The sequence below is a fragment of the Talpa occidentalis genome, unplaced genomic scaffold (assembly GCF_014898055.3).
Source record: "Talpa occidentalis isolate TD23 unplaced genomic scaffold, MPIMG_talOcc4v2.1 talOcc4.2, whole genome shotgun sequence".
Lineage (NCBI taxonomy): Eukaryota > Metazoa > Chordata > Mammalia > Eulipotyphla > Talpidae > Talpa > Talpa occidentalis.
Genome location: NW_023602073.1, coordinates 13,965,564 through 13,989,576, shown reverse-complemented (window position 1 = coordinate 13,989,576; position 24,013 = coordinate 13,965,564). Strand labels below are relative to the sequence as shown.

Below are 24,013 nucleotides of genomic sequence, written 5' to 3'. Positions count from 1 at the left end.
TACTGGTTCGACTGTGATATTTCGGGCACAGAGTAAGTAAACTTACCTTCAAAACAATTTATGGGGAGCATATCACCGCCCCCAACGACTCTTCTTAAATACCAGTTTTACATGTTTAAACGGGAAAGCAAATCTTTTTTTTTTTCCTTAAACACATATCTCACTGCTACATTTTATGCTAAAGATATTTTTTAAATGAAAAAGTGAACATGAATTTACATGTCCCCACTATGTAGAAATCCTTGAAGCAAATGAGAACCTTAAAGCTCCCAACAGGGACAGAGAGTTGGGTAGAATTCTGGATACAGAGTAAAGATAAATACTGGTTCTTAGACATATTCTTATTGGTACTTAAAATAAGTACTTTTTAGAAGCAAACATCCAAAAATCCAGCAAAATTTTGTAGGATGGATCATAATTTTGCTGGTAATGCAGAAATGTAGATGACACTAATTATGAATATCAGTAACAAGTTTGAGGAAAATATGTTTTAATCCAGATACTCCTTTTTTTTTAACTTTAGGGTGTGCTGTATGACCTAGACAAGGTAAGTTACTGTTCTGCATTGGACTGTTGCTAAAAATAAAACCCGCATCCTTAAATGGCGATTAGTGATTTCCTCTTAAGTATAGTAAGATCCTAGAAAATGGAATTTTTTAATCCTAGAAAAATTCATATTCTTGTCTAATGAGGATGATGAATAAGGACCACAATCCCCAGACCCAAGAATGACTTCAGGTTATTTCCATTCTCGGTGTATTAATAAGTTTCCTAGCTTCCAGAGTTATTTGGAGGTCCTTATTGTGTTCTAAGTACTGATTTCCATATTTCATCAAGTCAAGGACATCTTTGATTGGAAAGCACACCACTAATGATTTTATGGGCCACTAGGGGAAAAAAAATTATTCCAGCCAAATTCTGGCTGTTTTTTTTTTTCCACTTAAAATTTCTACCTTATACTTAGTGACAAAACTTTTAAGACTATTTTAAATGTAGATTTTTAAATTTATGTGTGCTGCCTCTCTTTACCTGCCTTTCTGTGTCTACAGTAACTTTCATGCTGATTCATAGTATACTTTTTTTGAAGATGTTTTAAAGGGTAATTAAATTTAATACATGTAATAACAATATTTATAACTCAAATGAAGAAATGGCACATGAACTATGATTATCTTCGCTCATGCACAGACAATAGCAATTGTAAAATGCACCTCAATTTCAGATATGTATGAGGGGGTTGATCTTAGAGCTGATAAAATGTTATAAAGGAATAGAAGTGTATTCTATAATACTGTTCTAAAGTGATCCAAGAATTTCATTTGATTGGCCTTCTTTGATGTCATATACAAAGTCTTCACTCAAATGCTTCTCTCAGGCTCTTCAACATTAAAATAAACACTTTCAATATTGATATTAGAGAATCTCTAAAATAGGAATAAAGATAGGAAAGGGGAAATGAGCGTTTTCCAGTACTCTTGATTATGAGATAATAAAGAAGATAGCCTCAGAAGTCTAGATCAATAAAACTATAAATGGCTGTACTTGTTTACAAACTTCTTCTTTTAATTCCAGCAAATTAAAACGATTGAAAGATACATGAGACGCCTGGAGTTTCACATTAGTAAGGTAATTGAAGTTCCTGTTGGTTTGCCTGTTTTCCCCTTCTCGGTTGCTGATGATTACCCCTTTGGCCTGAACAGAACATCTAGTCCATGCAGAATTTCTTCTCTGTTAGATTCATGGACAAATTAGCAATTAAATTCTTCAACAAGCAGTAAAAATGGAGAAAAACTGAAAACGGAGTGCCCAATAATGAGCTCAGTTATGCACAGTTATGACTGGACTTTCGTTCACAAATACATAAGAAGTCTTCCAGTGTTTACACACAGTGCTTTGCTGGAAGATTTGCAGGTAGAGACAAGATTGCACCAAACTGATGCCACCAAAAAGGTCATGCTTGCCTGCCTTTGCACTAAGGTCTCACATATAACTCAATACCTCACAAACTTCTTCCTAAAGGTCTTGAAAGTACTGGAAGGCAACTGTCATTGCTCCTTAGTCTTTCTCGAGCACTTACTTCCTTTCCCACCTGACATTGTTTCCAGGTGGTTGTTCACCTTCCTGGACTCCCTAGTCATGCGCCATCCCAGATGTCCAGCCCTGAACCTTACAAATAGTTCACTGATGCTCCAACCAGCCTAATGTGGAGTGGGGCTATTAGTCCCTTATTCTGAATATTCTAGAAAATGTTCCCTTTGGGAGCTGCTAGATCACAGCAGTAGTAATTCCCTGTTCCATACATACACATCCACCTCTGTCAGTGGAGAGACTGGACATTTTTGCAGATCACTTTACTAGGAATCAGGAGCCAGGGGTTCTAGTTCAGCTCTGCATGTATTCACTGGGCTTTGACATCTACCTGGGCCTTGACTTTCCACTCTGTGAAATGGGGCTAGGGAGGTATATGTACATAAGCTAGATGGTCCTTGAGAATTCTTTCAATTTAGAATGCTATGATGATGATCTATATCTGTGCTACTTCCTTCGTGCATTCTCACTTTGAAAAATATTTATTACCCTTAGGCAAAACTAAAATTGTTCCTGTTTCTGTTAAATTCAATCAGTAAATCCATGATATCCACTAGGAGGTAATTTAATGTGGCAGGCAAGCTTTGACAAACTGCTCCATTTGAAAAACCCTAGAAAACTAAATCAGCGTTAGATTGTAGTCTATCTATCCATCTTATAGCTTTCACTGTCAGCTACAACAGTTTGAATGATTGTTAAAGATTAGTGGTGCTTTATTTGTAGTGCCTCAGACGCTGGATGCCTAACAAATTATATGTGGCTGAACAAGTCAGTCAATTTATTTGAGGGCCATTGCTGACATGTAGATAAGAAAGATTTGCCTGGAGATGCCTTGCTTCTGCTCAGCTAAGTGCATGGTTGTCCTTTATCCTAAAGTTAACTCCATCTGACTAGGACAGGTTGATACTGAAATGAAAACGAAGAATAAGCTTTTCTTTAAATGCAAAGTAATGGACCAAGTTGCTTGGGCGACACCACTGGCCCAGCGAGCAGCCTCCGTATTGGGAGGATTACAATCTCAGACTTCAGTGCACTCAGTCCTGGGAAAAGGGTTGAAGGGATCATATGGGGGAAAGAACCTGGCTTGCATAGGAAGAGCTCTCAGTGATTGTATTTCAAAATGTTTTATGTTGACCTCCCACAGCTAAACGATTCCCAAGGCTTATTTAAAATTTCAGATTTCTGGCCCAACCTACTGAATCAGTATCTCAGAGTGGGGCCTGGGTATCAGCATTTTCACAAGCTCACTGGGTGAGGCATAGCTTCATTTTAAAATATGAGGACCATCCTCTATGCCAATCACCAACCCAAAGACTCTATCAGAAGACATGCCACCTCTTCTCTCTTGTTACCTTGCTCTTGATCAGAGACAAAAACCATTGACCCCAAAGATGAAAGACTACTATTTCCAAAACTTGGCAACTCCTCTCAGAGTGAATTGTTAGAGTAAAGAGCAACAAAGAATCCTTTACCTAGAGAATAATTTTCAGTCTTTTAATGTTCATCTTCCAACCTAAGTATAATTGTCTGTATAGATAAAGCAACAATAGAAAATTGTCATGGAGTAATGCTTTTCAATGAACAGCCAAAAATTTCCCTTCAGAAAAATAAGGGAATCTTAAACTTTGAAATCCATTATGTTCATCTCCACCTTCTTCTGGATCTGCAGTTTAAGCTTCTTCTTTTTTTGAGAGAACAAAGTTTATACTGACATGAAATTTTCAGGTAGTCCTTGGTCGATACATGCCTTCTAGAAGTAATAGATTTCATTAACTTCTGCTGACGCCTGTTAAGAACTGCCCTTTTTATCTGTCTGCCAGTTCCTGTAGTAAGCTGTGGTCAGCACGTTGATAACTAAAGCTAGTACAAGTCTATAAAAATCATTGTTGTCAGGAATAACTAGGTTTGTTCAACCTAGACACTATTGATATTTTGCAACAATTCTTTGTGAGGGCACTGTCCTCTGCATTATAGGGTGTTTAGCAGAACCCCTGGCCCATGTCTGTTAGGTGTCGCTAGCATCTCTCAACTGTCACACTGAAAAATGTCAGATATCCCTCAGGTGTCATAATGGCCTTGGGTGGATTGAGAAGCATGCATGAAGTGATTAACAGGTTTCTATAATGAGGATGATCAATAGTCTTTTGCAAAGGGTGTATTATCCTTTAGTAGCATTAAAGATAAAGGTTCATTTCCATTGCTTCTATTTTTTCAAATTGCAATATAACTTACATACAAGAGATTTCACAGTTCTTAAGTATTCAGTACTTAATGACATTGAATAGGTTTTGATAATTGTGCTTCCCTAATTTGAGAATGAAGTTAATCAGTTCTTTTCCTCTCTTTATTGTTGAAGCTATTTACTGGAAAAGATCTTTGTAAAATCAGCTCAAATTAAAAAACAAAAAAGCTAAATCGGGATGTGTGAATATCACTTTGTGACACTTATCTCTTAAAATAAAGTGATAATAGCTCAGTATACTACAAGGTGTTCACCTTGGTGTGTGAAGCTGTATAAAGCCTTCTAGTGTTTATTCCACATATGAAAGACCCCTGTCTCCACTCTACAATACTTGTCTTGCACTATTCACTGATGTTCATTTTTGTTTTGTGAACATTTGTAAAGAGGGCTCAGAGGACAGTCTGTATTGAAAAAAAAAAAAAAAGATCATACTGGTCAAAACATAGATTGGTCTCTGTCTAAAAGGATGAGTCATCTACAAGAATCTCCTTGTTGAGATCAGAATCAGGAAGAATGTGAAGCACTTTTAGTGGCCTGTGTATCTTCTTTCAAGTATGATAACTATTTCTGTCCCTGTGTTCCCTGCTCTGACTCTGGCAGGTAGATGAACTCTATGAAGCTTATTGTATCCAAAGACGCCTCCAAGATGGTGCCAGCAAAATGAAGCAAGCCTTTGCAACATCCCCTGCCAGCAAAGCTGCCCGAGAGAGCCTGTCAGAGATCAACCGGAGTTACAAAGAGTACACAGAGGTATGTGGAAACCTGGGTCCCATCGAAGGTGTGGGTACCTTCCAAGAAGCAGGTCCTGCAGCCTCATTCTACTCTGTACAGAGATGTTTTGCTATTTGCCTTGCCTGCAATGGGGGGTAGGGGGGTGGGAGCGGGAGAGGGGTGGGTGGGGACTATCAGTGGAATTGTTTAAAATGACTCTTGCATAGTTTCGTGGAATCTGTTTATTTAGAGCCTTGACTGGACTCCAGTGCATGTACCTTTCTCAGTCTAAACCACAAGGGTTTGGATACTACACAGTCATGCACTAGCCAAGTCTTCATGTTTTCTGTGCTGTCATGCACAGTCTCTGCACAGGTAGACTACAGATCCTTGTCAAGACTGCAGTGAATGAATAAGCCACAGTGCAATGGTTTTTGTCATTCAGATTCTCCAGTGTCAAATCTAATGCAGCTTTAGGCCTGGGTGTTGACGACTTCGTAGTTGAGATGGCAACCCTGAATGCTGAGTGACCCTCACCCTCCTGCCTACAATTGTTTTAAGAAATGTTCCTTCTACCTCAGGAGGCAAAATAAAGAACCATGAACCCAAGTGGGCTTTCCTGTCTCTGAGGCTTAAGCCTATGACCCCGGGAGGTATTTGCTCCTCCTGGGGCCACCTGATACCAGTGTCTTTGATGAAATGACTGAATTATTAAAGCAGCTTGTCTCACTATCCCATGAGTCTTTGTTCAGAGATCCAGTTTCATGAATGAAGTCATCGGCCTGATGAAGGTCTGTTGGACAATTCCCAGAGCTGAGCGTCTGTCTTGGCCCTAGGCCGAGCAGGCCCTCTTGGGTGGTTAATTGGCAGGGTCATTTGAGTGTCCTCCAGCAGCACCTCTTGTCTGAACCATTTTTGTCTTTCATGACCTAAAATTGAACTTCTTCCTGAATTCACCTTTCAGAATGTTTCATAAATGCATGAAATAAAATACACAGGCTTTCGAAGGAAACAGATGATATTGAACTAGTCATTTCCATTTTATCAGCACAGTTATCAAAGTATTTTAAAAATACGTGACGTAGGCCTGTGGTTTAATGCTGCTTGATGAACACATCCAACTCAAGTATAAGAACCAGCACTGGCTCTAGTTGTTTGAAATCAAGATTTCTAAGTAGGAATAATTATAAATGATTTATCAAGGTGTCTGCATGAATGATGTGACATGAACATATATGTGATTCAATTGGTGTCAAGGTCGCAGGTGCTGGTATAACTACTGTGACTTGCTTTCTACATTCGTGATATGTCTACATGTTTCTGAAACAAGGGAGCAGTTATCCATTGGGCTGTTCACGACCCAGGAGCAGATTCCTGACAACTGCAGGCCCTCGACCTTTCATGAGCCCGTTCAGAAATAGCCACCCTTCATCAAGTGCCAAGACATGCATCCTACGTTGCTCACAAACTCAAAGGTGTAGAGTGTGATTTCAACAAGAGGAAGGGCTGCCTGGGAGAGAGTGACCGGGGCTTCTGTAGCTTCGTAGCTCACTTGACACAAGTGGTTTTGTATCTCCACATCCTACATATCCAGGATTTATCATGAAGGGCAATTAGAGCGAAATGGCATTATATGCTTTTGCATCTGTGATTCTCAGTAGCAGCTGTGTGGGTGAGACCGAAAACTCTGGGCCTGGGTATCCTCAGCTGTTAAACTAACTGACCCCCTGAGTTTTTTTAGAGATACTGGTAGCAGTTCTAATATGTGTGGTGATATCCTTGATATTTCTGGAAATATGTTCCCTCACTGAGATGCCCAGTCTTTGAGGAAGAAAATTGGTTTGTAATACCGAAACTGCTTTCAAAGCATTCAAGCTGCATAAAGCTCAGCCTTCTAGAAGTTTCCCCCAGCTTTGCTAAACTAGCTGAGGGACTAAGAATTGACCGTGGAAGAGGCAATGCCATTTTCTTAGAATCCCTTCAACGCACCAAATTCAGGAGCATGATCTTTCAGAACAGAATAAAGGGACAAGCAAGAATTAGGAGCTCTGAGGTCCTTAGCAAACAAAAGTCAAATGGCAGCAACCCCCATGGAAACTCACTGAGCACTGTGCTTGGTAGGAATGGCTACCCTGAGCCTTGATCCTTGATAGAGGCTGATGGTGAGGGAGAAGCTGCAAATGTTCCCTCCAGGCTGGGGTGGGGACTGCTGCTAAGAATAAGCAGAGGTGGCATCCAAAGCTTAAGCTGGCCAAGCTGCAGAAGGGCCTCACTGGGGACAGCCCCCCCACCCCACCCCAGCACTTTCCTTTTCAATTTCAAACTCCTTGCTCTTGTTAGGCCCATACTGAGGAAGTTACTCCTCTAACCACAGGCATAGCTGGTGTCACTCCTTCTGCCCTTGCTGTTCCCTCAAACTTAAAATGGAGGGGACTCCTGTCAGCCCAGGAATCATTTTGGGGATGCTGTGGCACCTGACAGTAAATGATTCGTGACATATCTCCCCATAAATATTGCATGGATCCCTAATGGTTACTTACATAACATGCAAGATTCCCTGCAGAATCACATACCATCATTAGAAACTAAGAAAGGGAGCAATCCTTTTCTATAGAATTATCAAATAGCCCATGCACTTTCTACATTTCCCCTACGTGGCCCCAAAATGTCTTTTATAACTGTTGTGGTTCATTTACTTTCAGGTCAAGGATGCAATGAAAGTAGTTATAATAATGCTTTTGGTTATTATGTCTCTTCAGTCTTTTTCTATCTAGAATTTTCTTGCCAGAATATTGCCTTTTTGTAGACTCTAGGCTAGTTCTCATAGAATGTCCCTGAATTTGTCTGTTGATGATATAATTGAACTTCTGCGACTCTCTTGTGCATGGAGGGCTTGCTTAATTGTAGGTGAGACATTTGGTCAAGAATACCTCATTGCCAGTTCTGGATCGCTCGTTGCAAAAAGGTCAAGTCCTCCTGCTGTTGACCCATGCTTGTCTCTTCGAATGCCAGCCACTTGTTTGACAGGCCTCTAATGCTAGTCCTCTGTACTTTTCACAGAATATGTGCACCATTGAAGCTGAGCTGGAGAATCTGCTGGGGGAGTTCTCTATCAAGATGAAAGGTACTCTTTTCCCTGTTTGGGGAGAGTAAGACAGCAGCTCTGCAGGGCTCCTTGAAGTTTGCGCACGCATGCTATTTTTATTTTCTCTGCAAAGACATTCTCCATCCTCTCCACTTACGTGACTTTATTGACACTTCAGAAGCTTCTCATCCTGAGGCCTGCCTACACACTTAAATATTTATTATGATGGCATCTGCAACATACACAAATGGGAAGAGACTGTTACAGTGATATTCTCCCCAGCATGTCACAATTAGCAAGATTTTGCCTCATTTGCTTTATCTGTTTTCCTTACTTGAAACCCAATCCAGATATGTACCTCTACCCCCATAGACATTCATGTGCCTCTCAAGAGCAGGGATGTCTTACATGACCACAGTGTCAAGTATGATGACACCAAGTCAAGTGACCAGGTGTTTGTTATGAATCCACCCCATGATCAGATTTCCTGAGTGGTCCCCCAAATGCTTTGAACAATTGGTTTGTTCACATCAGGATCTAAACCTGGTGCAAGCATTGTTATTGGGGGTTAGGTGTGTCTCTGAGCTTTCCTTTCTTCTAGATCAGACCCCCTCCCATCCTGTCCCCCCACCGTGGTTGGCTCATCACAGAAACCACTGTGGCACAGAATGTTCCATGCTCTGTCTGTTTGGTCTGTTGCTTCTGCCTAGTCTCATAAAATTGTTTCTTGATGCTCTGTGTTTCTTTTAAATACCTACCAAGTTTTAAATTTTATTTTGTGTTTATATTTTAAGTCACAGAGGACTATGCATTTTCCTTTTTTTCTGTGCCCAGTTCCTTTCTGATATCTACTCCAGAAAGTTCTCCTCTAGAAGTAGTATAGATTGCATGGCATTTCAGAACAAAAAGAAACTGGCTGGAGACAATGGAGTATCACCCGGGTGTTGTGGGATTTACCGCTAGGCTGGGCTGTCAGATAAGCAAACCCATTTTTCGTTGGCGTTTTGGCCTGTTGATCTGCAACAAAGAAGGCTGTTGCTCATACATTTTTTTTTTCTGAGGTTTTTTAGCAGTCTGATCCCTGGGTTGCTAATGGGGACTTAATCACCCTCTTGTATACTTTTTGCAATTAAGGGAGACAAGAAGGGGGGACTTTTTTTAAGGGCTCACCAGGAGAGCTTCATTTCAAATGAGTCATCTAACTCAGGGGGGCGGAAATTTTCTGTCAAGTTCTATGCTTGACATGTGAGAGCAGCTCTGAATACCTGGGGTAAAAATGACCTTGACTCTCAGCTTCCACATGGAAGTCTTCTGTTCCGCGGTCCTGATAGTAAACCAGTTTGTTTGTTAGTGTCCAGTCTCACTGGGGAGGGGCCGCTGTGCATTCCCCTTCGCTTGGGTCCATTCTCTTCATTCTGGATGTTCACCTGAGTCACTAGTTCCAAAACCACCGCTCCCTGCCCCCTTCCTAGCACATCACAGCCCACGGCCCCAGAGTGAGTGTCATATTTAAACCCCAGGCTGATTCTGGAAAATGACCCTGAATCTGTGCTTAGCCACAAACGCTTTCTTCTCCCCCCACACCCAGGGACCATCCGAGCAGATGAACAGAGTTAATATAAAGAGTGTTGAATTTCCCTTATTTTTGATGCTCACTATTATCAAATGCATCAAGCTTTGCTGGGGCAATAATTTCCCCATATTTTAGATGGCAAGTGACAGGTAAACAACTGTGCCAGAAGTCACACAGTAAATTGGACTCAGACTTGAAACTGAATTCCAGGGCTCTTGGCTCCTAGTACATTCAACCCCTAGGCCTGTATGAGGACGGGTGTTCTAACAAAGCTCAACCATCACTCAAAGAATGATCTTTTTTTTTTTTTAATTTTAATTTTTCCAGTATAAACAATCAAAACTTTAAAAGTACCTCAAGTGCTTTATTTGTATCCCATAGTTTTATTTTTTTGTAAATAAATTTTATTTTTATATTCCCCATACAATTGCAACCCCCTTATTTTGACCCCAATCCCTCCCCTCCCTGCCCCTCACCCCCCATAGAGTGTCTCTGGTTCATAGGTTTTTGTTGATTTTGATCTCTTCTAGAGGAGAGTCTTCTTTAGTTGAACATACAGGCACAGAGTCGTGGGATGGCAGCTTCAGGCCTGAGAGCATGGTGGGTGGTGGTGGGGGGGGGAACCTTGGCAACCCAGCCAACAGCAGCACCGGGTGGCCCTCCTTTTCCATCTCTACCTCTCTGTGGTGTTTGCTTCCTGCCTAACTTGCTTCTTTAGCTTCTCTCTGGACTCAGGCTTTCTCCCATTGGATCGCTAGGCCTGAAACTGAGTCTTTTTTTTTTTTTTTTTTTTTCAGTGTAAATTTATCTCACTTCCCCTTCCCTAATTTAACACAAAAACTCAAACCACATCTATGAAGCCTTTCAAGGGTAGCACGCCCATGGATAAAAGGAAGTCCCCTCGTGGTGCCAAGAAAGTTCTGCAATTTCTTATCTCTGGTTCATTCTGGTAAAAGTAATCTCCCCCAACATAAATATTGACAGAAACTGAGAATATTTCAGAACATTCTCAGACCTGGTAACCCAGCTTCCTCCTGCCGTGTCACATCCTTCCACACTTCCCTTTTTGTTCTGTCCCCAATAAACACAACCACCAAGAGGGTTGGGGGGATGATGATATAGACACTTGAAGCTGAGCTCCTTCTAAGCCCCTGCTATTGGCCCAGCACTGGGTGAATCCTGAGAAAATGGATGAATGAACCAGTGTGTTCCAATTCCATAGAATGAATGATCTACTGGACCAACAGAGCAGATTACTACAGAAGAAGAGGAGAGAGCAGGGAGGAGGGGAAGGGAGCAGGGAGGAGGAAGTTTCCCTAATGTAAACTTTGAATCTTTCACTGAGCATTGATGGGCAGAGGGGGAGGCTGCAGTGCATGCTGGGAGAGAGGAGAGGGCTAGTTGGTGCCAAATTTTGAAGAGCTTTGAATGGCAGGTTAAAGAGGGGACTGTCTACCAGCAACTAGACTGGTGGTCTTGAGAAAAATGTTTTTTTTTTTCTCCCAATTATTACTTAGTTCTAATTAAGTTCCAGGCAGAGTGGATCTCTAGAAGGCTGTTCTGGCTCCTGGAGCTTCTAGGGCAGGAGAGGAAAGAATGGCCAGTGGACTAGGAAATCTGTATTATTTATGCCTGGTCAATAAAATCAGTAAGGTCTGTAACCCAAGACCCTGGAGTGGCTGTTTTCCCTGGAGCAGAAGTGTGACTCTTGGAAAGCAAACCATCTGAGAACTGGAAAAAGTTCTTCTGAAAGAGTGGCCCTAACCAGAGGCAGATAGTGGTGGGCGGTTGCATCCGGCATCATCTGGGCTGCTAAACAAAGCTGTGGAAGAGCTGGGTTTTCAGTAATAAATTATGAAACACCCAAAAGGTCAGGGAAGATGAATAACTTTTTAAATGACAGTCCCTGCCCCCCCCCCCCACACACACACCCATTTTCCTGGATGCCCAACCCCATGGTAGCTGAGTGGCCATAATGATGGCTTTTTACACAGCATAACAGTAATCACAAAACTGCTGAGAAAATATTAAGCTTTTCCCTAACGGTGAAAATCCTGCAGGCCTGAGGCCAGTCTCCAAGACTGGGCAGGTTCAGGAGACATTAGGCTGGCAGGTAACCTAACTGCCCTGCTGCTCATTTCAGTCCTGTCTATGCCAGTAATGCAGGGAGTGGCTTACAGGAGCAGTGTTTATAAGCATAGCCCCGACCTGGTTTTGTCTGTTTGTAACAGGGTGGTCCCCAGGAAAAAGGGAGGTTCCAGGTACCCTGCCCCTCCCAGAGGAGGGTAGAGCTGAGCAGACTAAAGAAGCAGCTGCAGAGGAGACAGGGGATGGAATGGAGGATGGAGAGCAAGGAGACCTGGAGGAGGCACATGGAGCAGAGAGAAATTGTAGTAGGGTGGTCCCCAGGAAAAGAGAAGGGGCAAGGAAACTGGAACCTCCCTTTTTCCTGGAGACCACCCTGTTACATGTTGTCTTTTGCTAATTATTATAATCCGGCATTGGTGTGATGCCACTACCAGCACCTCCAAAAAATTTCATTTTTATAACGTGGCTGAGAAGCATAAGAACATCATCACCAAAGTCATTTCATCCCAATGTGATAAGTTCTTCAGATATATAGATTTCTGATCATTTTGAAGCTTTCAAACTGTTGCAGAGCAGCCCCGATAAAACCACGTCCACTTTGCCTAGTACTGGTACAGATCAGTGTACTTTTAGTAACTAGACCCCCACTCTAATTGCGCAAGTAAATAGTGAATGAATCCGGAACTGATTTGCAGAGGTTTTTTAGGAACGTGTTGAATTTTATTTAAAATGGCCATGTCCAGCTCATTCTGATTTCAAAAAAAAAAAAAAACCTGTGAATTGTGCTTTATTTCAGAAATAGATTTTTAAAAAACTAAGTCCTCCCAAAAATTATTAGTGAAAATTGATTTAATTTGGCTCCTACTTCACAAAATCTTTTTAAGTGGCTTCTTCCAATTAGTATTGACAACTGGTCCTAAATGAACTGGCTCCTGGGGAGGGAGACATGCCCAGCTAGTGAGTTGCTGCCATCTATTGACAGAGAGTGGTAACAGCAGGTGCTTTTTAAAGCTTCCCTGGACCTCCTGTATCACCTTAACCTGGGTAATGTCTGAGACCAGGGAAAGCAGATAAATCTGTCCCATGGGCTCACAGCTTGGACACCGCCCCCATCACTTTTACCTGGATAAAATCAAATTTAAACGACTATAAAACACACAACTCAGAGGTCACAGGTGGCAGTGTGAGGAAGGTCCGCAGCCAGGGGCTCAGTCTGTCTTCTGGGCGTCTGTGAGTGACAAATGGAGGAAATACAGGACTGTTTTTTTACCAACTAATCAATATTTCCTCTCAGGCCACCTATGTGAAAAGAGAAAGATGGTTTTGTCTTCTCACGTCTGTTTTAAAATTTTGTGATTGGTACCTCCGCTTTAAAAAAAAAAATGGAAATGTACCAAAAAATGTAAAATTGCTCCATCCAGTGCTAAACTCTTAAAATTGCCATGAATAGTCAACCTTTTCTCTGTATATGCCACCCACTAGCATTTGTGATTTTTTTTAATATCCTTTTTCTTATAAAATAGGTGATATTTGAAAAAAATCAAATAAAAATTACATTTAACTTTCTCCATAATCTCCCCATAGCAGAAATAATTATTTCCTTTTGGAAAGCTGATGTAGACTTTATTTCCCATGGATACATTTTTATATAGTGGAGTTCATGTTCTACATGTTTTGTAACTGCTCTTTTTATTTTTATTTTTTAAGATTTAGTTATTTATTTATATAAGCACTGGGTACAGTCAGAAATGCGAGGGTGAGAGAATTCACCAGAGCCAGAGTGGGGAACAGAACAGGTGGACTGACGAAGTACACTGCTGAGGGGAGCAGCGGGCGGCAGGAGAGGTCTGCGCACCATGTGGGACCCTCCTCCGGTGGCTGGGGAGCAGCCGGGGATCGAACTGGCGCTGCAGAGGCTGCGGGCAGCTTCGAAGCCCAGCACTCAACTGCTGCACCACTGGGGAGGCCCCTGTACCTGCTCTTTTAAAATGAAATATTACATTATAAATATTGTCTTTTAGTCAAAGTTCATTCAATATTTGTATCAAATTCTTAGCTGGGATTTTTTTCTCTCTCTTATTTTATATATATTTTATTACATCATTCTTGTACAATGTATGCTTTTTCCTCTCAGGTGTAGTCCCCGTGAAATTCCCACCACCAATACAACCATGTCCTATCACCATAGTCCCATGTGCTCTCTGCACCCCAGTTTTGATCCTTTACCCTCCTCCTCCCCTGAAGAATGTCTCTGATTTATAGTTGCCTGTTGATTTTAATTTTTAATTTATTATAATTTTCCCCCTGATCCCTTATTTGTTTCCTCTACATGCCTCCTATAAGTGAAACCCTCCAATAGTTTTCTTCCTGGCTTACTTCACTGAGCATAATCTCTTCCAGCTCTATCCATGTTGCTATGAATAGCATGAGTTTAACTTTTTTGATTGCTGAGTAGTATTCCATTGTGTATATGTACCACATCTTCTTGATCCAGTCATCTGTTTTTGGACATTTGGGTTGTTTCCATAGCTTACCTATTGTACAGTGTTGCAATAAACATAGGGGTGCAGGTGTCCTTTTGAATTAATGTTTTTGTGTCCTTTGGGTAGATACCTAGAAGTGGAATTGTTGGATCCATTTTTTATAGTTTGAGAAACCTCCACACAGCTCTCCATAGCGCTTGGACCAGTTTGCATTCCCACCAACTGTGTAGGAGAGTTCCTTTTTCTCCACATCCTCGCCAACATTTGTTGTTGCTAGTTTTTTTATTATGTGCCATTCTCACTGGTGTAAGGTAGGTGGTATCTCATTGTGGTTTTGATTTGCATTTCCCTAATTACAGGAGATGTTGAACACTTTTTCATATGCCTGTTAGCCATTTGCATTTCCTCTTTGGAGAAATGTCTTCTAAATTCTTCTTCCCATTTCTTGACTGGATTGTTCACTTTGTTTTTGTCGAGTTGTGTGAGTTCTTTGTATATCTTTGTGATCAGTCCCTTATCAGTTTTATGGAGTGCAAAAATATTTTTCCCAATCGGTGGGGTGTCTCTTTGTTTTGGTTAATGTCTCTTTTGTTGTACAGAAGCTCTTTAATATTATGTAGTCCCCTGAGCTGGGATTTTTTTAATCATAAAATTTTATTGGTTCTTTTCCCCAGAAAATGCAAGAGTGCTAAAGATTTTTGCCCAGCTTTACAAAATTTGTTTCCTTTCTTGATTAAAACTTTGTTTTCTGGTCCCTAGTAGGATAAGGGAAGCCTAGTTGGTCAGTTTTCTTAATCACAATTTTTGCATAGATTATAATCCATCTTCAGTAATATATGACATGGTCAGTGGTGATATCATTATGCCATATAGATAGGATAAGGAAAACAAGAATAGGTGAATTGGGGAGAAGCAAGGGAAATAAGTACATGGAATCTTAACCCTTTGGGAGGTACTCATCAGAATCATAAATCTCGGTACAGAAAGAAAACCGTTTATTTTTAGGGAAATTTATTGGGTAAATAAGTGATAGATTGTTTTCTGGTTCTGATTCCCTGATCATAGAATCAGGCTGGACGATTGATCAGTTGGCCAAAACTATATCTAGCTCTAGCCCCCACTAAAGAGGCTTCTCTGGCCCAGGAACTCATCTTATGTCACTCCATTAAGCAGTGTCCTCTCCAAATGCTGTAGATAACTGCTCCACAGATGGTCCCCCAAAAGGTCACATGAGTTTTCACCAAGGTCTGACACTTGAATTTTACAAATGTGCCAGTATGGGTTTATGAGGAGGGGAGATACATTCTGTCTCAAACCCCAATTGTTTGCCTACAGGTCTGGCTGGCTTTGCTCGTCTCTGTCCAGGGGATCAGTATGAAGTAAGTATTGTATCAATTTGGGCTTGGAATTGAAGAAAGACAGGAGTCAGTTGTCATATTTTCCTTCTTTCATTTTGGGGGTCATTGTTAAATTTAAAAAGTTGAAACCAGTAAGAAAGTGTAGAAACTGGTACAAGATCTCTCATATACTCTACATCTAGAAACCAATTTTTAATATTATGCCAAATTTCCTTTATTGTTATACTTTGCTGAACCCCTTTAGATTAATGAACAGACATCATGGCCTTGATATCAAAAAATGTTCTAAAAATGGAAGGATATTCTTTCATATAAACATGATATAATTCTCATGGCAGCAAAGTTAACATTGGCACTTTAGGTATTGTCATCTGACATATGGCCTATATTTTTCCAAGTGTCCCGATATTGTATTTTAAGCAATTTTTTTCCTGACCCAAGATTCATCCAGGATTATGATTGCATGAGTATCCTGATCAAAGAGTAATAGTATAGCTTTTTCTCTTTTTTTCCCCTTCAGAAAGGAACTAACATCCTTTCACCTAGCTCTCTCCTGCAACATCCTCTAGCATACCTCTTGGCAGGTGGGGTGAATGGAGGTGGTACTGTTTTAGGGCAGCCCCAATATTGAACGGGTTGCCTGGCTGTGGGTCCTCACCTGCGTGCTTACAAGGGACTTATGAATACTCCACTACAGGCACACACAAAAGGTTAATAAAAGGTTTATTTACAAGGGAAAAGGAAATAAGGAACATGTACAACTCAGGGAGAAAATAGGGAAATAAAGTCTTTAATGCGAACTACCCGATCCGCCGACCTGGAAACCCAAAAAGCACTCTCCCAGCTGGCTGGACGCTGCGAGCTGGCGGAGAGACAAAATGGGGGAACCCCCCCAAAGCCCACGTGTCTGGCTTTATACCAATCTGGCTGCTTAACCCCACCCTCAGGTCCCAGCCACCTTCCCTTTGGTGGTGATGGGATTTGGAGTTCCCAGTGTCTTTGGCTTTGGCCTGGGGTGGGGGTGGAGTCCACAAAGCCTGTATGGAATTAGCTTTAGGACATCCTTTTCCCCCTAACAGTACCTCCCTTTGTCTGATCAAAGAGAGAATGTACCCTTTCTTCCCAGAATATCCACCAAATTTCAGAATCATTGCCAAGATGGATGTTCCTCATTCCAAAGGAGGATGTCTTAGACCATGCCTCTGACTCCTAAGCAGGAATTGGCTGATGGTTTCTTTTCTCCCTAAGAGAGCTGGGGAATGTGGCAAATTCCTCCAGTGGCTGCTCTGTGGACTAGAACTAACAGGAAAAAGAACTGCTTGACTTGAGTGAGCAGAAGAACACACTATGACAATCTTGTACTAAAGAAAGTTCTCAAGCCCCTTTGTCTTAAGGAAGCAGAACCTCCTCTTAAAAGTCTCTTCCCCACTCACCATCCACTACACATACAGATACTACACATACAGATACAGATACACACACACATACAGAGCCAGGAAATTTGGAAGAACAGTTAAGGGGGTAGAGTGAGGATGATGGAGAAAAGGTTGAATACCCTCTGTTTAATTTACTTGCCATTCTTGATCTTAGGGTTTGGGTAGGCGTGGCAGATGAGAGAATTGGAACATGAGGGCTGTTTGGTGTTTTCTTACCAGATTTTCATGAAGTATGGCCGACAGAGGTGGAAACTCAAAGGCAAAATAGAAGTGAACGGCAAACAGAGCTGGGATGGAGAGGAAACGGTGTTCCTGCCCCTGATCGTTGGATTAATTTCCATCAAGGTACAGCCTGGTCATTGCTGTCTGTTCAGTTGCCCATTAATTTCTGTCTGCTGTTGCTCCAACCCTTGGGCATCCCTCTATGCTACAAGTTCATTCCACAGACAGCTGCTCTCATCCTAGAGCACACAAAGTAAATCCAAGATGGGCTTTGGAAATACCCACTGCTATTTAATTATGATTCTGAAAGAGATGATTGAACTGACCACGAAAAGCCCAGAAACTGGTCTACCTTTTCCTTTGTTCTCTTGTAAGGCCTTACCTCCCTTCTGCCCTACTAGGTCACAGAGCTCAAAGGACTGGCATCTCACCTCCTGGTAGGCAGCGTGACTTGTGAGACCAAAGAGCTGTTCGCAGCCCGACCTCAGGTCGTGGCTGTTGACATCAATGACCTTGGCACCATCAAACTGAACCTGGAGATCACCTGGTAGTAAGTTGCCCTTTTCAATTTTATCAGGGAAAATATGTGTAACAGCTAGTGCCATTCAAAGGGTGGTGTGTGGCCCACCCATCACCGGGGAGCTTGTGACAGCAGACTCTCAGTTTTCACCCTGAAATTCCAGTGTCAGAACCTGTCTAACAAGCTCACCAGGAGATGCGCTCACCTGCCACAATTGGAGAAGTCACTCTCATCACTGCTATCCTCTTCTACTTCCTATTTTGAAATATTTTATTCTGCATCCTTTTCTACCTTTACATATATGTTAAAAAAAAAAATAGGTCCCTCACGTCAACTAATTGGAAAGAAAACTGTCCAATATGAGATATTTCATCTTCAGAATGAGTCTGTGTTGATGTATTTTCTTGCTTCCTCTTTATCTCTATACCTCATACTGTTCTGGAAAATTTTGAGCACCTTAGGACCTCCACATTCTACTTATTGAAACTGAATATTCTAGGAGGGTAAGGGATACCTTCTACCAAAGCCATGAACTTAAAAGTGATTTTCCGAAGTCACTCTGTGAGAAAGGTCGTAAGTCATATTTTTAAATTTTTTATTGAGGGGCCTCCCTGGTGGTGCAAGGGCTTAAGGTGCTGCACTATGAAGCTATCCACAGCCACTGTAACAGGAGTTCAGTCCCCAACCAGGGAGCTACCCACATGGCACAGCAGACCTCTCCTGTCTCACGCACTGCTCCCCTCAGCAGTGTGTTTCAGTCAATCTGCCTGTTCTGCTCCCCACTCTGTCTCTGATGAATGCTCTCACCCCCTGTGCCTGTGGCCTGCACCCCAACTTTTGCATGCATAAATAAATAAATCTTTAAAAAAAATAAATTTTTATTGATGCAACATTGCATTATAACATGTAAGTTTGTGCATCATTATAAATCAGCATCTGTATATAATGGATTATATTCACCCCTAAAAGTCCAGTTCCATTCATTCACCAAATAGTTAACCCCTTTTACCAATTTGCCCACCCATGATTAGTTGTTAAACCTTGGCTGCTCACAGCATTTGATATTATGCCCCTGGTATATTACCAAGTAAATATGTTGAGTAGTAGTAGCCAAGTTTCCTCTACAATAAATGAGAAAGCAGGACCGACTCTGTTGCCTTGTCTTTGAAGCAGTGTCAGCACCTTTCAGCCAGCTCACCCCCCATAATTTGGAGTCACTGATGTCTCAAACACAGGATTATCCCTCTTTTTAAAAAAAAAAAGATTTATTTATTTCTACAAGAACCGGGGTACAGGCCAGATGCGCGGGAGGGTGAGAGGATTCACCAGAGGCAGAGTGGGGAACAGAACAGGCAGACTGATGAAATACACTGCTGAGGGGAGCAGCGGGCGAGACAGGAGAGGTCTGCTGAGCCATGTGGAACCCTCACCGACCGGCTAGGATCGAACCGGTGCTGCAGAGGCTGCAGACAGCTTCACAGCATGGTGCTTATCCGCCTACGCCACCAAGGGAGGCCCAGGATTATCCCTCTTGCTAACTAAAGCAGATGGTGTGATGCTAAGTGGCATCATTGTGAACAGACTGTTCCTCTCTCTATCACACAAAAAGCTCTGTGTCAACTGAAATGAATGGGATCCAATTTTTGAGGGTTTTCTTTAGAACTGAAGAGTAATCTGTTAATCTCTTGTATTGCTAAAGTGTCTATCCCTATAAGACTCGAAGAGTTTTTTCAGACTTCAATATCTTCTACTTCAGTGTCTTATACTGTGGAGACATATGTCTATGTATCTAACACTAATGAGGAAACTGATTTTATTGAGTGTCTCAGTGTGTAGATAAATGATGCTTAACACTCATAATCTCCTGTGGGTGGTCTAGACTCAGTATTCTGTACCTCTTTCTTTTATCTTGGTCTATTTTCTGGTCAGTCAAGTTAACCTAAATCAGCCCAGTCCCCGCGATCTGAGTTTTCTCTAATATAACAAGATGCTTCCTTAACCTTGGTGGTCTGATGATTATAGGTGACTTTAACAACATGCATTCATGGGAACTTGTTGCTTTGCAGTCCATTTGATGTGGAGGATATGACCCCATCCTCAGGTACCGGGAACAAGACCGCAGCCCTCCAGAGGAGAATGTCCATGTACAGCCAGGGCACCCCAGAAACACCCACCTTCAAAGATCACTCCTTCTTTGTAAGTTCAGTGTGATGTCTGGGGTGGAGACCATGAACCTAATGCTGTACTTGCTCCCGGAATTTGCAATGCTGACCTTCCTATGTTAAGAATTCTCAATAACACCTAGTCCTAGTCTTCTTAAAGATTGCCCTAACCCAGGAGTGACCAATGGAAGCACATTCCAAGATGCCTTAGATCATTGACACGCAGGTGGCTGACGTCTGTCTTCTCTGCCCCTCCCTGCCCAGCTTACCTATCCCTTTGCCAATAACCTTTAAACTTTCCTGAATACTCTTTAAAGAAATGGCAATCCATGATGGCCTCCTAGTTTGAATCAGAAGTGCTTGCTAAAAAGCTAACAAAACATGGTACCTGCTGCTCTCCACTAACTCCCCCGTCTTGCTTTGACTTCTGAAGAGATGGTTGCACCCTTCACCAGACAAGCCAAGGCGGCTGTCTGTCTTGAGTGCCTTGCAAGACACTTTCTTTGCCAAGCTGCACCGCAGTCGCTCTTTCAGTGACCTGCCCTCCCTCAGGCTGAGACCCAAGGCCGTGCTAGAGTTTTATGTGAGTGCGGGTGGCCTGCCGGTGTGAAGTGCTTGCCTTCGGGGGCTTGTGGCATGTTTGTATTGGCATGTGTCTTGTTTTATCGCTCTGTCTTGCTCACTGGGTAATGGTTACAGCTGTCACTGTCCTGTCCCCCGGGTGGGCACTGGGTCAAGCATGCATCTTGGTTAGAGAGGCAGTTTGTCTTTCTATTCTCATGCTCCCTGTCTTGTGCTGTGACTTTTTTCTGCTGTGGTAAAGATATCCATGGTAACAAGATTTTCATTTAAAAAAAAAATGCAGTCACACCTCAGGTCAAAGAAGTTTTTAGTTCACAAGTAAAGTAGTTTCTTAGTGGTAATGGTCTTTACATATAGTGTTAGTATTCAAAAACTGGCATTTGGGGAACGCAAAAGGATTTAAAGTAATTATTCTCAAGCTATTTTTATGTAAACATATTCTTAGTCTTAGTTCATTGTAGTGTTTAAGTTTTTAACTAACTTGGTAAGAGAAAGTCTTTTGTGCATCATCAGGTATGCAGTAGGTAACCTGCATCATAGGTTATACATATTTCACAAGAGAATTCAAACACACGTGCACACACACACATGCACACCCACACACACGCACACACACACACACTCATGGAATAGTCTGCTCTTTACCGACATAGAAAAATTTCCTACAAATGTCCAGAGAGGAAATTGTGTCATAATGATAATTGTATCTTACTTATTGAATTAAAGAACCCAAGTGTATAGCACCAGGCTACACTCTAATGCAGTTTTCAAGGAGAATGGGAAGACCATATGGGGGGAAATAGATAGAAAATCGTGTTCTCAGAAAATTGTGTAGCTGATAAAAAAAGTTGTGTAGTTGTATAGACACCTGTGAATGCTATCTGTATCTTCTTGCTTATATACTGCCAGTTGAAGGGTTGTGGAAGGGAGTTGGTATAGGTATTCATATTATTTAAATAAGAACAAGATTTTAAAAAAACTTGAAGGCTGTCTATAACCTTTTAATAAACACAAAGGTCCACAGATTAACCATTCCCATCTGGCTGCAACCCAGTTTTCAGGTCTATCTCCCTCCTCCCCACTCTTCATCTTCTCCTTGAGCCTCTTGAGGCTCCTACTGCCTTTCAACTGTGCACACTCTTTCAGGATCTCCTGTCTTTGTACACATGCTATTCCTTCTAGAACATGCTTCCTAGTTCACCTGCCTAATACCTCCCCACCCTCCAGCGCCAAGTGCCAGGACCATGTCTTCCCCAGGCAGCAGTCACCCCCCTACTGGGACTTACCTCAAGGCATCCTGCCTAATCACAATCCCTTTTACTGTTATGTGCCCAGGCTTACCCTGTGAGCACACCATAAATCTCCTTGGGCCAGGCATCTCAACTTATTATAACTCAAATTTGCCACTTAAGTGGATAACAAAATGGGTTTAGGAATGTAAGAACCCAAGACAAATGGCTGGAGAGGACTTTGCAACTTGAATAAAAATCTTGATGACCCAGTTTTCTACTATATGTGCTCTGAGGGTGAGACAAAACTGGGCAGAACCATCAGAGGTTTGGCAAGATGCCTAGGGGACTTCCAAAGAGGAAGTCCAGGGCCCACCCCAACATCAAAGAGTCCCCCCTTTTGTATTTCCTGGAGGAGTAAAGTATGTAGGGGAGTAGGAGTATAAATAGAGAGGGAGAAGAAGGACATCAGTTTCTGGAAGTCCTTCCTTCACAATCCACCATGAACCCTTCAGAACTCTGAAGAGCACATTCATTAATCACTCACAGGGCCTCCCTGGTGGCGCAGCGGTTGAGCGCTGGGCTGCGAAGATGCCCATAGCCTCTGCAGTGCTGGTTCGATCCCCAGCCCCTGGCAAGGGTCCCACATGGCGCGCAGACCTCTCCTGCAGCGCCCGCTGCTCTCCTCAGCAGTGTATTTCATCAAGTCTGCCTGTTCTGTTCCCCGCTGTGGTGAATTCTCACCCTCCCACGCTTCTGACTATACCCAGTGCTTGTATAAATAAATAAATAAATCTTTAAAAAAAAATAATCACTCACAGGAAAAGCATTTAGTTTTAAATGTGAAGACATGAAACCTGCAGAGGTGATTCAAAAGACCCAGGACACATCATTTTACTCATCCTTTTGATCACCGTCCAAACAGACAACATGGAGATTTTAGGTTGAACTATGTATGTGTTGGAATCTGGTGGCCTTGAACCTAGCCCCTGGTGAGGGTACCAGGGGCCATGCTGGGTCTTTCTGACTGCTCTGGATGCCACCTTTTGAAATGCTACTCTTCAAGCACAGAGGTTCAGTTCAGCTAGCTTTAAGTTTGTTTTTCTATAATGACCTTATTCTACATAGCCCATAGCAATTCTGTGTTATTTATATGAAAATGTATTCTGGGTTCCAGCAAAGCATATATTTGATAGTCAACAACTTTTAATCTTCACTTTCCCGCCTATTATAGAAATACACAAATTTAAAACTCATTTTCCCATCTGTGGCAGTTCTCTTTGAGTTTTTCAAAACAGCTAAATCTATGAGCCTGAACTGAGTATTTCTTGCTCTAATATTTACTGTAAATCCTTGAAGAAATGAAGTGCATTAGGGACTCATTATGTCGACAAAAAATAAAATGCTATTCCTCTCTGGATTTATCCCCAACACCATTATGCAAATTCACTCATTCAATTGGTACTTAGAATTTACTTTAAAAATCAAATCTGGACTCCAATACAAACGATCTCTTTTGAAGGGGTTTATCTCAAAGAGCTAAGAAACTTTTTCCACAGAGCAATATCTGATACTTAGTCACACTATAGCCCCAGTGGAAGGAAAGATGACTCAGAAAGTGTTTTAATGCCTGCATGAGCAACTAATCTTGGTTACCTGGATATTTCTGACCTCTTGCTTCTGAGTTCTGCTTCATGAGTCACAGAGGGCACCAGGCCCAGCCCAGGGCCTTGGGAGGGACCAGACTCAGGATTTCCAGCCCTCTGGGGTTGATATCCCTGGCAGACAAATGTTCATCTTGTTAGTCTTTTCCTCCTATTTTTATAGAAGTTATGCAAATGTTTTTCTGGCCTTGAATTATTTGTGGCATACTTAATTAAACATTTTCCAAAGCCTTGGGATTTGTGGGTAGAGATTTTTTAAAAATAATTTCTGAGAACTGAAGCAGAGCAAAGCATCCCATCTTCTGAGTGGAACAGCATGAATGTTGGAAAGTCTTTTAAGATAGATGCCAAAAAAGATTGGTAATGTTATTCCTAACGGTGGCTGCCAAATATTGTGAGATCCTGGGATTTAAAGAAACAAGTACCATCCCCCGCCCACCCTCCAGCCCTTTTCTTTTGAAAAATGTCAAACCTGGGAACAATACCATGAACTTTCACCTACTTTCAGCTGTGAAAATAGCATTTTTAGGACTTGTTTTCTTTTGCCAGAACACACACACACACACACAC

At 41.9% G+C, this 24,013-nt stretch overlaps 1 protein-coding gene across 3 annotated transcripts in view; it reads left to right on the top strand.

Moving 5' to 3' along the window:
• RIPOR2 (RHO family interacting cell polarization regulator 2) overlaps positions 1-24,013 on the top strand; it is a 123,873-nt gene that overhangs the window by 72,045 nt on the left and 27,815 nt on the right. For all 3 annotated transcript variants that reach the window (XM_037518943.2, XM_054698350.1, XM_037518944.2), the window contains exons 5-12: positions 524-547; positions 1,573-1,626; positions 4,931-5,080; positions 8,102-8,165; positions 15,606-15,649; positions 17,284-17,409; positions 17,688-17,836; positions 19,873-20,002. In XM_037518943.2, coding sequence (XP_037374840.1) covers positions 524-547; positions 1,573-1,626; positions 4,931-5,080; positions 8,102-8,165; positions 15,606-15,649; positions 17,284-17,409; positions 17,688-17,836; positions 19,873-20,002 — 741 coding nt within the window. The remainder of the gene's footprint in view (positions 1-523; positions 548-1,572; positions 1,627-4,930; positions 5,081-8,101; positions 8,166-15,605; positions 15,650-17,283; positions 17,410-17,687; positions 17,837-19,872; positions 20,003-24,013) is intronic.